Raw genomic sequence first — 12706 nt, forward strand, 5'->3', positions numbered from 1 at the left:
TGCAATTTTTATATAACTTCAATGCATTTTTTTCATAGAGTGGGTCTGAGCTCAATATTTTTTTTTTTACAGTCTAAATGTGGTTCAATGGAATTTAAACCGATTGTAGTCAACAAAAATGTGAAGAGATGACCCACTACAGTTCAAAAATGTCATTTTGTAGCTCAACAATTGAACGTTTTAGAAATATAATACAAGTCCGTAAATCCGTGGTCATAGTCTCATATAGCATTTAAACAACGCACTTGTGTTGTGAATGAAATGGCTCAGTGGTTAGAGCACCAGCCATTAGGAAACTTTATAGAACTTGGGTTTTTAGGTTGTGGGTTCAATACCACCAAGACTTAAAGATTTATTATTTTTTTCTTATCTTTTTGAAATATTTCAAACTGAATATAGTTAGAAATTACCATTTTATAAACTTGTATAATAACATATCAAATATATTTATTTGATAAAATGCTAAATTTGAAATTGTATTTTACGACTAAACCAAAAGGGCATCTTCTTTATATATACACAGCTGTACGGTCAGAAAAACGTGCGTTCAGCTTGAATTTTGTTTGTTTGGTGTTTTAAAAAACTAATTTTGTATAATTAATTAATATTTGTTGTAAGTTTACTAGAAAAGTTTAATGTAGCAAGTAATTTATGCGTGTTAAAGTGTACTGAGAAGCGATAAAATATACATGTGACTTTCCCGAATTCATTCAAATGATTTGAATAAATCTATAGCTAAATACAATAGAACAAATGTTTAAAACGTTGATTAATGAAACTGCCGCGACCAATTGTTGTATGATAGTTTTTTTGAATTTTCATTCACTTTCGTTGTGAGCAAATGGAAATAATCCACTAAAATCGAAGATAAAATATTGATTTACTCTTCTGTTTCATGATGACGTGCATTCCAAAAGCAATACCAGTTTTATCAAACAGGTTCTTGTAAACCCATTCCGTTTTCTTTACACCTAAATGTATTAACTGACTATGAGGAAAAAAAGCAAATGTGATGATCCACAAGACTGCAACTTTTTCCACGTGAAGAAAATGAGGGAATATGCTATCGAGAGGGACAATTAACATACTATATATATGCCCAAATAGTTAGTAAAAATAAGTATTTTATCATACCAAAGTTTTATTTCTTCTCGTTACTTTGAGAATTCTACAATATATTTAAAGCACAATAGTCCAATCCACACTTTTCAAAAGTTGTTCCCCTTTGCGGGGTCAACCCAAAGGTCAAAAGGGAAAAAACCAAAATTCCCCTTCAAACAATCAAATATTTGGGTGTATTGTGATGAAATCGCTTTGGATTTGATTTATTCATTCAATATGTGGTGCCAACCATTCAAACGGGGTTTTAATGTCAACTGATATAGATACAAACATATTGATACAAAATATAGATACAAACTTCTATACGACAAAGACTACTGTGATAAATCTTTGGCTTTTTCCCAAAAGATGACGACCAAGAGACACAGCATTTGTAAAGTGTGGATTGCGATCACAGCTACGATTTCCACAGAATTATCCATGTAGGAAACTCACGACCAGTTGTGCGAGTACGCGTTAAGTATTAGTGCATGTATGCGATACTGGCCGCGGTTTTCGACAAAAATAATTATCATATATCACTCATTGTTACATGTAATATGCCAATTTCAAACGACGCCACCGTCTAACAGTATTTTCAGTTCTTTGATTTTGTCTATGTCCCGTAATGCTCTCTATACTCTGTCCCGAGTTTTTGCTTCCATCACTTTTTGCTTGCTATTTCAATAATAGTAAATACCTTTGTGCTCAAACAACGTTCATCTGCTAATATGAAAAATGTCCAGATTATCTGTTTTGAAAAGCCCCCTCTACCGCTTCAGGCTTCAATACACATCCCAAAATTGAAAGTCCACGGAGAGTTTGCATTGCAACCGCCATTAATAAGCCCGGATGATAACGTAAAAAAATTGCGCGAGGTATCCCGAGTACTTCCGAATGGAGAAAAAATGTAAACATTTCCCATTATAAATCTCCGTAAGAAAATTGATTTCGTTTCTGTGAAATTTTATGAGTGAAAAGGGATAATTGTTCAATGACGATTTCTTGAATATATTCCCTTTCATCGATTTCAATTGTACACGTATTTCTTTAATTCATAGGTATGTGTATTTTTATTAAAAATCACCATAAATTGATGGAAGCAATATATATACTATAATGTTTTCACCCGTTGTGCTATGCCAAAAGTAGCCGACATTTAACTCGTAATTTACGGTGTCTTGAGGTTTTAAGACACTTTTTGAGTACCGCACAAGCTTTGCCAACATTTCAGGAAATCATTTGATTACGGTATATTATCGGTCGAGTAAGCCCAGTACACTGATGCATTCCATATATATCACATGCATATGTCTTGTTAGCTTATGGTATTTTAAGTAAACTGTTAGTCAAGACAAGCTTTGTCGATTTATCTTCGAAAAGAAGTTGTTTGTTTTGTTTTGTTTTTTGTTGTTTTTTTTTGAGGGGGGGGGTTGTTGTTGTTGGGTTTTTTTGTCTTTGGAAACGCCCCCTGGATCTCATCTTCCCAAGTCAAGGGTTTCTGATCCGCTCCGCTTTTTGTAGAGAGGAGCGGATCAGAAACCCTTGACTTGGTAAGATGCCTGGGTCCATGATAACACAGAGTCTGTATACAGAGAGCTATTTATAGAAATCTGTTGAGGATGACGATAAACACAACCATTAATTGGAGCTCCGACTGCTTACAGACGGTGGTTCGGTCAAGTACTCCTCACATATACAATGGTTGACAAAGCAGCAGAGCTTTACCACGCTGTGTGTGAAAATAATGCGGACAAAATCTTAGAACTTCTGGACAGCGGGGCCAATCCGAATGAATATTATGACGACATGGAGAACATCAGTTCAAGCTCAATCCTCCATGTCTGTTGTGGAAAAGGACATCTCGAGTCGATTCGGGTCCTCGTGGACAGAGGGGCCGACATCATGTCACGTGACAAATGGCGGATGTCACCACTGATACACGCCATCATGCCCCAATTTACGGAAGTGGTTGAATTCCTGGTAACAAGATGCCCGGATGTTGTCAATATGTGCGATAAATTTGGTAAAGCTCCATTACATTATGCCATTGAATCAGACTGTGTGGCAATGGTGAACTTGTTGATTTGTAATGGCGCGGATGTAAACATTGGGACAATGAAAGGAATTACCCCTCTCATGTTGTTGTGTTCTAAATCTGACGTACAGAATGACACAGAGATGATGCGTCTACTGATAAACCACGGAGCCTTAGTTAACTTGAGGGACTTGGCGGCCAAACGCAGTGCTTTACAAGTATATATCTACTAAAGGCATACACTAATATCGTCAATCATTTTTATTAATGTAACGTTCGTCACAATTTTCTGTTGTAACATTATTTAACGGATTTACAGAACCTTAAGGAGGCTGGATGGTCAATAAAATGCCTATTTACTTTAAGATTTCAATTATCATGACATTTTGGCCGGCATAAACAATTAGATATAAATCCAAAATATTTTGCTCTCAAATTTAATATTTAGAATTTTCAATATTTTCTTAGAGGACTCTGCCCAAGGAGACTTATACAGTATTAAAACGATCATGAACATCCAATCCAGCCCCTATTTTTACACAACGCACATTTTTCAGTATGCCGCTCTTAAGCTGAAAGTTGAAGCGGTCCAGATTCTGCTAGAGGCGGGCGGTGACCCTAATACTCTGGACGGGGCCGGGAGAACTCCAATGACTAACGTGATCCGCCAGTGTGTGAGAGCTGACGGGACCATCCGTACCGACGACTGTCTGACCATTGTCTTGATGCTACTCCACGCCGGAAGTGATGTCAACATGACAACCTGTGAGGAATGCTGTCCGCTCATTGTGGCCTCGATTTTGAGGTGCCCGACTTTGGTCAAGTTTTTCTTGGATCATGGCGGGAATCCCGGTATTCGATGTAAGTTGGACATGCATTTTTTCATGATTAAACCATTCTAAAACCGTGACTTTAATGTCACTGGATTTTATTTGAATCCTTATATCAATCTCTACATGTTAATTTTTTTTTTAAGTTGACCCTTAAAGCTTACAACTCTAATATATAAGTTTAATTAATTTAATATATTTTATTTTGAAAAGTTCAACATATTAAATATGAACCCTTTACATGTATCTAACGTAGACTTATATATATAATATCGTCATGAGGCAATAATAATGGATATTCATGAGAACAATTCTTGTTGTTTCCATTGAAATGAAACTGATTAACGATAAATTTAAAGCATAAAGTGGTCCATTTTAGTTGCCTGTGGAATAACTCCCATTTTGCCAGCCGTTTGTAACCACGACACCCAGACGATCAGACTTTTGCTTGAATACAACAGTCCTATCAATCTTCCAGGCCGTATCGTCAGGCGGAGAGAGGAGTTCTACTTTGATCCCTGTGAGCTGGCCATCCACTTGGGTTTCTTTGACGTAGTGGAACTGTTATATGATTATGGCTATAACCTATCGAAGTACCCGTATCTAGTTGATCCTATGGGCTCTATTGATACTCCTGTGACGCTCAAAGAAAATGCCCTAGCTCTAGGGCAGCTACGTTCGCTAGCATCTAACCCTCATTCGCTGTTTAAAGTTTCAGCGCTAACTATTCTTAAAGTTTTACAGAAGAATTTACACGACAAAGTGAGACTGTTACCTCTGCCATCATCTTTACAGGAAGATTTGCTTTGTTTAGCTGCTCACTGACAAAAAATAAATAAATAATACAATGTTCAATGAAGGCCTTGTCATGAATTATCAAAAAACTGATTTATAAATTACTCAATTGACAATTTTGAAGCACCCCAAAAAATACATTTGTAAGAGTTTGCTTAGTTGATACCATGTTATGAATATTATTTTAATTGATTCGTAATGTTATCACAGACAAAGGCATGTTAATGTGTTTTTTTTACATGTCAGTGTATTATTGACTTATCATATTTCTTCTTGAACATATGCATTGATATGTATCACCCATTTGTTTTAAAGGACATATAGCGATATTCTTGAATAAGGTAATGTTAATTGCTTTCGGTAAATATAAACAATAAAATACTTTCTTTGACGATTCATGTGGGCTATGAAGGTAACGATGATTGCAGAAAAAAATTAAATGACACACTTACGCGGGTTACGTATTTTTTCTGTAATGTCGCCACGTTCATATCCCTCATGAATCATGCACCAAAAGAAAGCATTTTATTGTTTCAATAATCATGACCTTTAAAAGAGACCAATCTGCCCAGATTTTTTATACTTATATTCTGTGATACACTAAATGGACTGAAGAAAAAAAATTGAATTTTGTCTGGATATTGTTTTAAACACAAATCAGCATACTGTGGTTTCATTAATATTCAAGGGTATAAATTTTCGTGGATAAAGTGAAAATCGCAGTTTCAAGGATACGTAAATTCGTGGCCAAGGACCCTATCAATACAAAATATTAGAAAAAATTGCAGTTCAATGAATATTTAATTTCAAGGAAAAACTTTACAACGAAATCAACGAAGAATATTGATGAAACCACAGTAATTGCATATCAGATGTAACTATAGTTTTTAAGACTGATACCCAAGAAGTTTTGAATATATCGAGGAACCAATCTCCGTAACGGTGAGGTTACAGAAAATCTTGTTTACCAAAATATGTTACATTCCTCTATCAGTTGATGTCAAGGTCTGAAAAAAGCTAAATGTACCCTACATCTTTGTATTTTAATATAATTATAAATATTTACATGTAATTGAATTGAATACTGAAAAAATCAATAATAGCACTCATACTTGTTGGCTGTATATTTGTTTTCGATTGAATGCGATGGATGTGAATTTTAAAACGAGAGTGGCCTAATCGTTACAAATAACATGTAAAATACCGTACACTCTTACTGACACAGCTTTCATCCAAATAAAAGAGTTATCTCTCTTTGATAAGCCATAATTCATTGAAACGTATAAAATATAACCACCATTTCGGAGTGCATTAAAATACATTGAAGATCGTCTTAATAAGAACCCAGGGTTGGGATTCATAAGATACTTAAACAGTACTTACATGTAAGTGTAAGAAAATCCCGGCCCTGGTTTCCTTATCATGATTTAATCAGCTTAGTTTTAGAATTCTATCTCCGTAGATTTTTAGTGCCTCATCAAGAGGAGGATGGTAAAGCTGTACATAACTATATTATATATACCTGGTATACGTACATGTATGTATATATATTCTACATTATATAGCAAGTAACTCAACCTAAAGTACAGAATCCGGTTTTTTTAAATACTTAACTTTTTTTTAATTATAAATGACAGGTTTTATCTATAAATTCATACTTTAAAAAAAAAAAATTCAGTTCAATTTATTTCTTAAGTTATTTAACTATTCAGAATGGAAACAAAAAAAATTTGAAACTTTCCGAAGATTTAACCTATGTGTGTTCCTAAGATTTGACGTAAGAATGTTCCTAGGCAGGCACGTAGCATCGATTTTGAAAGTGGGGGGGGGGGGGGGCAGACTCATCCAAAAAATCTTGACAAGCAAAAAATAAAAAAAAATAAGGGAAAAGGCAGGTTCCCAAAATCTTCAAAATCCTAATCCGGGGGGGGGGGGGGGGGGGGTTGGTGGCGTAGATTTATAAATTGTAACTTCGATTTCTCTCATGTCTGTTCCAAATTTTATACATACTCCCAAAAAAGTGTGGGGGGGGGGGGGGGCAACCCCATGATAATTCAATTTTTACCATGTAAATTTAAGAAAACTATTTGGTGCGAGAAAAAGTGGGGGAGGGGGGGGGGGGGGCAGGCCCTCTCCCCCTGATGCTACGTGCCTGCTCATTTAGAATTAAGTGGACAGAATGTAGGCTATGCTTGTCCACCTCTCGAAAAAAAAATGTATTATAACCCTATGCTTCGTTTGTCTGCTAAAACAAATGGTACATAGATAAGACTTGATGAATAATATTGAATACTTATTAAACGATCACTATCTTATAATGGAGCCCTGCTCCAACATCAGAATCACCGACCCTGTAGCCATAACTTGGTAGAAGCCTCCTCATTTATCATCAGCATGTGCTTGTTTATCCACTGATGTTCCAACAGTTGACAAAGAAGAGTTTGTTAAAAAAAATATGAATTGTAACATTTTTACCCCAAAACATTATGGCCCCTGGGGATGGTAGTCAAGAATTGCACAAATTATGCTCCACTATAAAATATATTGTATAAACTACAAAAAGAATATATTATTAAATTATATATTTAAGTAAAAAGTAAAAGAATTCAATCACATTTTTATAAATATTGTGCCCCGAGAGGTTTTAACCGCATTTAATGTCTGCCTATAGCATGTCATGATGTTGTTTGATCAGCACATGAAAGATTAACGATCTAATATATATATAAAGACTAACTGCCGAAATAACTTACGAGTGAGCATTCACAATCAAATCAAAATTAGATCCTCCACGCTTTCGTCAAATACGGTAGCGTGAAGGATCTAATTTTAATTTGATTGCAGGCACGTAGCATCATTTTTGAAAGTGTGTGTGGGGGGGGGGGGGGGGGGAGGGGGGGGGGGGAGCAGACTCATCCAAAATAAAAAAAGCAAAAAAAGGGGGGGGGGATGTTACCAAAATCCTGAAAATCCTAATCCGTTGGGGGGGGGGGGTTCATACTTTTCACTTCAATTTCACTGTTTATTTCCTTGTTTCAATTCAATTTTTACAGGGTCACAGAAAAGTGGGGGGCCAACGTTAATTCAAGATTCTTTCACTTTTTGTTCATGTAAATGACAATAAAACTCATACAGAAGGACGAGAAAAAAAATTTCAAATGACTTCTTCAGATAAAAAACACATAGAGATAAATGGTGTTTATTAATTTTAATCATAGCTTGTTTTCTATGTGATATATATACGTTTGTTGTTTATTTATTTTTTTTCAATAAAGGGCAATAACTAGAATCCGTTACAGGTGCGGATCCAAAATTTTAACTATTTTAAAAAACCAATGAAAATGAATTTCTTTATACTACAATGTACAATTACCTTTATTCAATATTGTGGAAATGAACTTGACAACAGGGAATGTTTATCTATTAAAAAAAGAAAATGAACAGCATATCAAAACATCAGCATATTTTGACCCCCCCCCCCCCCCCATTTTTTTTTGGTGTTATTGTTAAGCTATGGTACATAAAATTTGCAAATTTATAAATGATTTGCAGCATATTCTTGTATACATTATATAGTATGTCTCATGTTACAGTTTCCAGCCATTTTTTATGAATTTTAAAGATAATACCGGTACAAATACCTGACAAATTGAAACAAGGGGAAAATTATAATTTTGTCAATCCACTGAAGCTCCTCCATTCAGTCATCCATCCATTCCTCTCCCATTTCCCAGCACATCTAGAGGACATGCTTCATGCTGCATGTGCAAGTGCCAAAGTCCAAAGCTGGTTGTAATTCCAGTAGGTGTAAGACATCACATCTTCATCACTAAAGAGGTCATCATCCCTGCTGGAGCTCGCTGCTGTCCAAACCACCTACAACAGAACATAGACGATCTCAATCCTTTATCTGATTCTACTTTGTTTAATAAGACAGGAATCACAGAACTAGTTAAGTTTTTGCGGAATGAGGTTTTAAAGAAGGAGAGGATGAGATTAGACTTTGATAGTCGTGGGAATCTTGCTTCAACAGATTACCAATGTCTGCTTGGAAATAAAAAAAAAAGCCTTTGAGGACTTACTGAAGTATGTTGAGGGGAAAGTGAAGGTCACTCCAGTAAGAACAGTGCGGACAACCTTAGCCATATTTCTAATGAAATTAAGAGGAGGGGAGTCAAATCGAATTCTGTCCACTCTATTCAACATATCCAAATCCAGTGTACATAGAGGTGTGAAATCAATACGGACAGCACTGATGAATGGTGGATTTGTAGCCGAAAATCTGGGATTTGGACATGTTACCAGTGAACAGATAATTAAGGAGCACACAAGACCTCTAGGCCAGATGTTTCTTGGTGAAACAGTTTCCCAGCCAGCAATACTTGTCCTTGATGGTACTTATATTAATATACACAAAAGGGGCAATTTCAAGTTTACAACATGACACAATGATGCTACAATCCTTAACCACATAATGCACAGCAACCTTGAGGACATTCGGAGCTGGGTACAGGAGGACATATTTGTGGTTGATCGTGGATTTAGGGATTCCTTAGACTGTCTAGAGCAGATGGGGATTAATGCAAAAATGCCTTCATTCCTGAACAAAGGAGATAAGCAGATGTCGACAGAAAATGCAAACACCAGTTGATTAGTGACAAAGGTATGGAATATAATTAGTATCAATATATCTTTCAATATAAGATATATTTGTAAAATAAATTAATGCATGTAAATAACCTACCAATCTAAATATAAGTACCATTCATATTTAAGTAATACAAGAAAAACCTATTAATAATTATGACTATATGTTCCACATTATGTTTCACAGATACGTTGGGTTGTTGAGTCTGCTAACGCTAGGATCAAGCAATGGCGTTACCGAAGACACATCCTACCTTCCAGTCAAATTCCCTACATTGGTGACTTTGTCAGGATTGTATGTGTCATTTGCAATAAGCAAGTTATTACCAAATAATATGAATATATAAAGATAATATATATAAAAATCTACAGGGTCTTTTATTTATGAATTTATCAAAACTAAAACTTGCTAGACTTTAATAAATTTTTAATAAATATTTTTTTAAAAATTGAATATCAATTATACCGGTACATGTATTTCTATTACTTTGCTATGAATATGTAATACAGTTATATCAAATAGATCAGGGATTTTTCTTCTTACAACTTTTAAGCCTTGTATTTTTTAAAATACAGTTTAGTTAAAAAATATACACATGATATACTCATTACTCACTTCCATTTTACTTTAATTCAGATACCTAAAACCCCTTGCTAGTGGAGACACTGAAGAAGACCAGGGCTGCGTTTTACAAAAGAACTTACGACTTACGACCAAATTAATGAATGCTAATTAATCACCAACTAATCAATGAATTATTCTTATGGCTGGAAAATATAATGGAAATTGGAATATTTATAAACAAATGGTTTTATGTCAATTTTGTTCTTTGAAGATCATTTTACGAGGCTGTAAATATTAACGACTTTGTCGTAAGTCCTTTTGTAAAATGCCTTGGTGCAAAAATGGTTTTCCTCTCCAAGCAAGTAAATACCCTTCAGTATCATATAGAAGAAAACCATTTGGACAGACAATCAGTATGCTGGAAGGAGATTGATGACTTACTGGACTTTCCAACCATGGATGAGGAACAACTTGGAGCCATCACATGGGTATAGTCCACTAATGCATTTTCCATAGGCGGTAATGTTAACGTTATGGTTCATAGCTCCGGCCCTAATTTTCGTTCAGCAACGAGGGACCTCTTGAATGAAAGCTCATTAAAATTGTCTCTTTCCTGTTAAAATTTCGTGGTTTGAAGTCAGACTCGTTTTCCGGCAAAATGCGTCTGTATTGAAAAACTCTGAAAATGAAAGTAAAAGTAGGGAATTTCTCAGTTTTGGAAAGGGTGTACATCAAACAATTTCAATTCTTTTCTTCAAATGATAATTCAATTTTGACACTTGTTTTAAAAATTGCAAATCCTCTTTTCTGACATGTGTCAACCATTCTGATTTAAAATGTCCCAATAAATGTATATACACTCTGCAAGTATAGGGACTATTTTGCTTAAAGGCACTTCTTTGTTGTCCTACCGATTCTAAAAATAGTTAGAGGGATATACCCAATATAAAACAGTCATTGTGGTTATTTACAATTCTTAGCTTATATATTCACTCTAGACACAATAAAGAACCATGATTCCAAATTTGGAAAAATTCAATACATAACTATGGATTTTGCAGCATTGATACACATGCATGAAATTTGAAGAAACAGTCCAGTCATAATTTACCTAAACAACATATAGCTCATTGGCACTCGATGCTCTTCAAATTGCATAAATTGAGGAAACTTTAATCTCAAGGATTAAAATACATGTAAAACATAAACATTCAATATTTTACCAAATTTATTTTGTTCATATTCTTATGAAAAAGCTCAATTATGTCTGATTTTATAAAATTGTTGTCGTAAAAATCATGAGTTTTTCTTAAGTTACAAAAAAGAATTGTTTTCAAACACCACGAAAAAGGTAAAATAGAAAAGTATAGGAATTTCCCTATCCATCAAGGTATTACATGTAGGTATTGGTTTATAAATAATAAAGTTATATGACTCTATAAGGTGAGGCCCTCAATTCAGTTTTTGCTCCATTTTGATGCTAGCTTGAGATTACCTCACCTATGACGTCATAATGACGTCATAGTGATGAGTTGTTTTTACTCATATAAGTGTAATATTTGCTGAACTTTTATTTAAGCCTAATTTCGGAACAAATGCACCATGACTTAACTCATTAAATATATGTCATAGGGAAAAGAAACTTGCTAATAAGGATTTTTTCTTTTACTCTTGTATATTGTTACCATGGTAACAAATTTAACAAAAATTATCAAAAGACATATCCTGTGGAAGAGAGTCTACATTTAACTAAAGTTCAAAATCCAAAAGAACAAGAAATACCCACAAAGTCTGTGAAATATGTATAATCAATGTAAAGTTTCCCAGTATCTATAATATTCTAAATTATCTGCATGTAAAATACTGGCCATGCAGGGTATATAGTTTTTATAGGTTCCTTCTTTTAAACTTGGATGAGTGAAGTTACAAACATAAATTTCACTTACATCAAGTGTGGCTCATTGTTGTGTTCTATTCTTGGAAGAAGACTTCCATTTCAATTTACATGTTATCTAAAATGAAATGTTTTGAATTAAATTCTACATTATCCAACACTATTCCCAACATTTGCAATTCCAAATCAAAAGCAGCCATATGTTGAGAGAGAGAGAGAGAGAGAGAGAGAGAGAGAGAGAGAGAGAGAGAGAGAGAGAGAGAGAGAGAGAGAGAGACAGACAGACAGACAGACAGACAGACAGACAGACAGAGACAGACAGACTAACTTTAGTAATTTAAGAGCTCACATTATTATGAGCTTTTTTTGACCCTTATTTTGTGGGTTATTTTTTGATTTCTAACTTTCAGCAGTTACGAGATTAGTTTCTGTCCATAGTTTATGATGTTTTTTTGTTTACTGATTAAGGGTTCATTTTATTTTTTATATACCTGAGTACTCTGCTTTGACGCTGGTGGCAAAAACTTCAAATGCCAAAGGACTATATATGATAAGTGCCTAAAATGGCCCCCTAAAATGAACAACATCATTTTACTATCATTCTTTGTTTTTTTAGTACAGATATGTATGTGATGTGTTTACATAATATTCATTTTGGTTCAAGTACCCACAATCTAGAAATATGACATTGTAAAGACAACCTTTTCCCCCCATTTTAGCATTTTTTGCGTAAAACAGCTTGTTTTCAAGCAGTTTTTCCTTTCGAAAACATAGAGCGCATTCTTGAACAAATAAAATATTTTAATCAGAGGTGTATCTAGCCAAGGCCTATAAGT

At 34.6% G+C, this 12706-nt stretch overlaps 1 protein-coding gene and 2 long non-coding RNA genes across 4 annotated transcripts; 2 read left to right on the forward strand and 1 right to left on the reverse strand.

Moving 5' to 3' along the window:
- The first annotated feature begins 2661 nt into the window (after positions 1–2661).
- Positions 2662–6260, forward strand: LOC128161397 (ankyrin repeat and SOCS box protein 10-like). 2 transcript variants are annotated; one of them, XM_052824682.1, is made up of 3 exons: positions 2662–3357; positions 3697–3991; positions 4349–6260. In XM_052824682.1, the coding sequence occupies exons 1-3, from the start codon at positions 2803–2805 to the stop codon at positions 4792–4794; spliced, it is 1296 nt and encodes a 431-aa protein (XP_052680642.1). In that variant the 5' UTR covers positions 2662–2802; the 3' UTR covers positions 4795–6260. The 2 variants fall into 2 exon arrangements, with proteins under 2 accessions (XP_052680642.1, XP_052680641.1); XM_052824681.1 differs by having other exon boundaries at positions 2666–3357; positions 3697–4000; positions 4349–5094.
- A 1510-nt stretch (positions 6261–7770) lies between these two features.
- On the reverse strand, positions 7771–12097 carry LOC128161403 (uncharacterized). Its single transcript, XR_008240367.1, has 4 exons — positions 11923–12097; positions 10418–10655; positions 8406–8640; positions 7771–8184 (listed from the first exon to the last, which is right to left on the reverse strand). It is a non-coding gene; the product is annotated as an uncharacterized LOC128161403 (long non-coding RNA).
- LOC128161405 (uncharacterized) lies at positions 8848–10401 on the forward strand. The gene is made up of 3 exons (XR_008240369.1): positions 8848–9427; positions 9599–9706; positions 10049–10401. It is a non-coding gene; the product is annotated as an uncharacterized LOC128161405 (long non-coding RNA).
- Positions 12098–12706: the final 609 nt, after the last annotated feature.

The sequence above is a fragment of the Crassostrea angulata genome, chromosome 8, assembly GCF_025612915.1.
Source record: "Crassostrea angulata isolate pt1a10 chromosome 8, ASM2561291v2, whole genome shotgun sequence".
Lineage (NCBI taxonomy): Eukaryota > Metazoa > Mollusca > Bivalvia > Ostreida > Ostreidae > Magallana > Magallana angulata.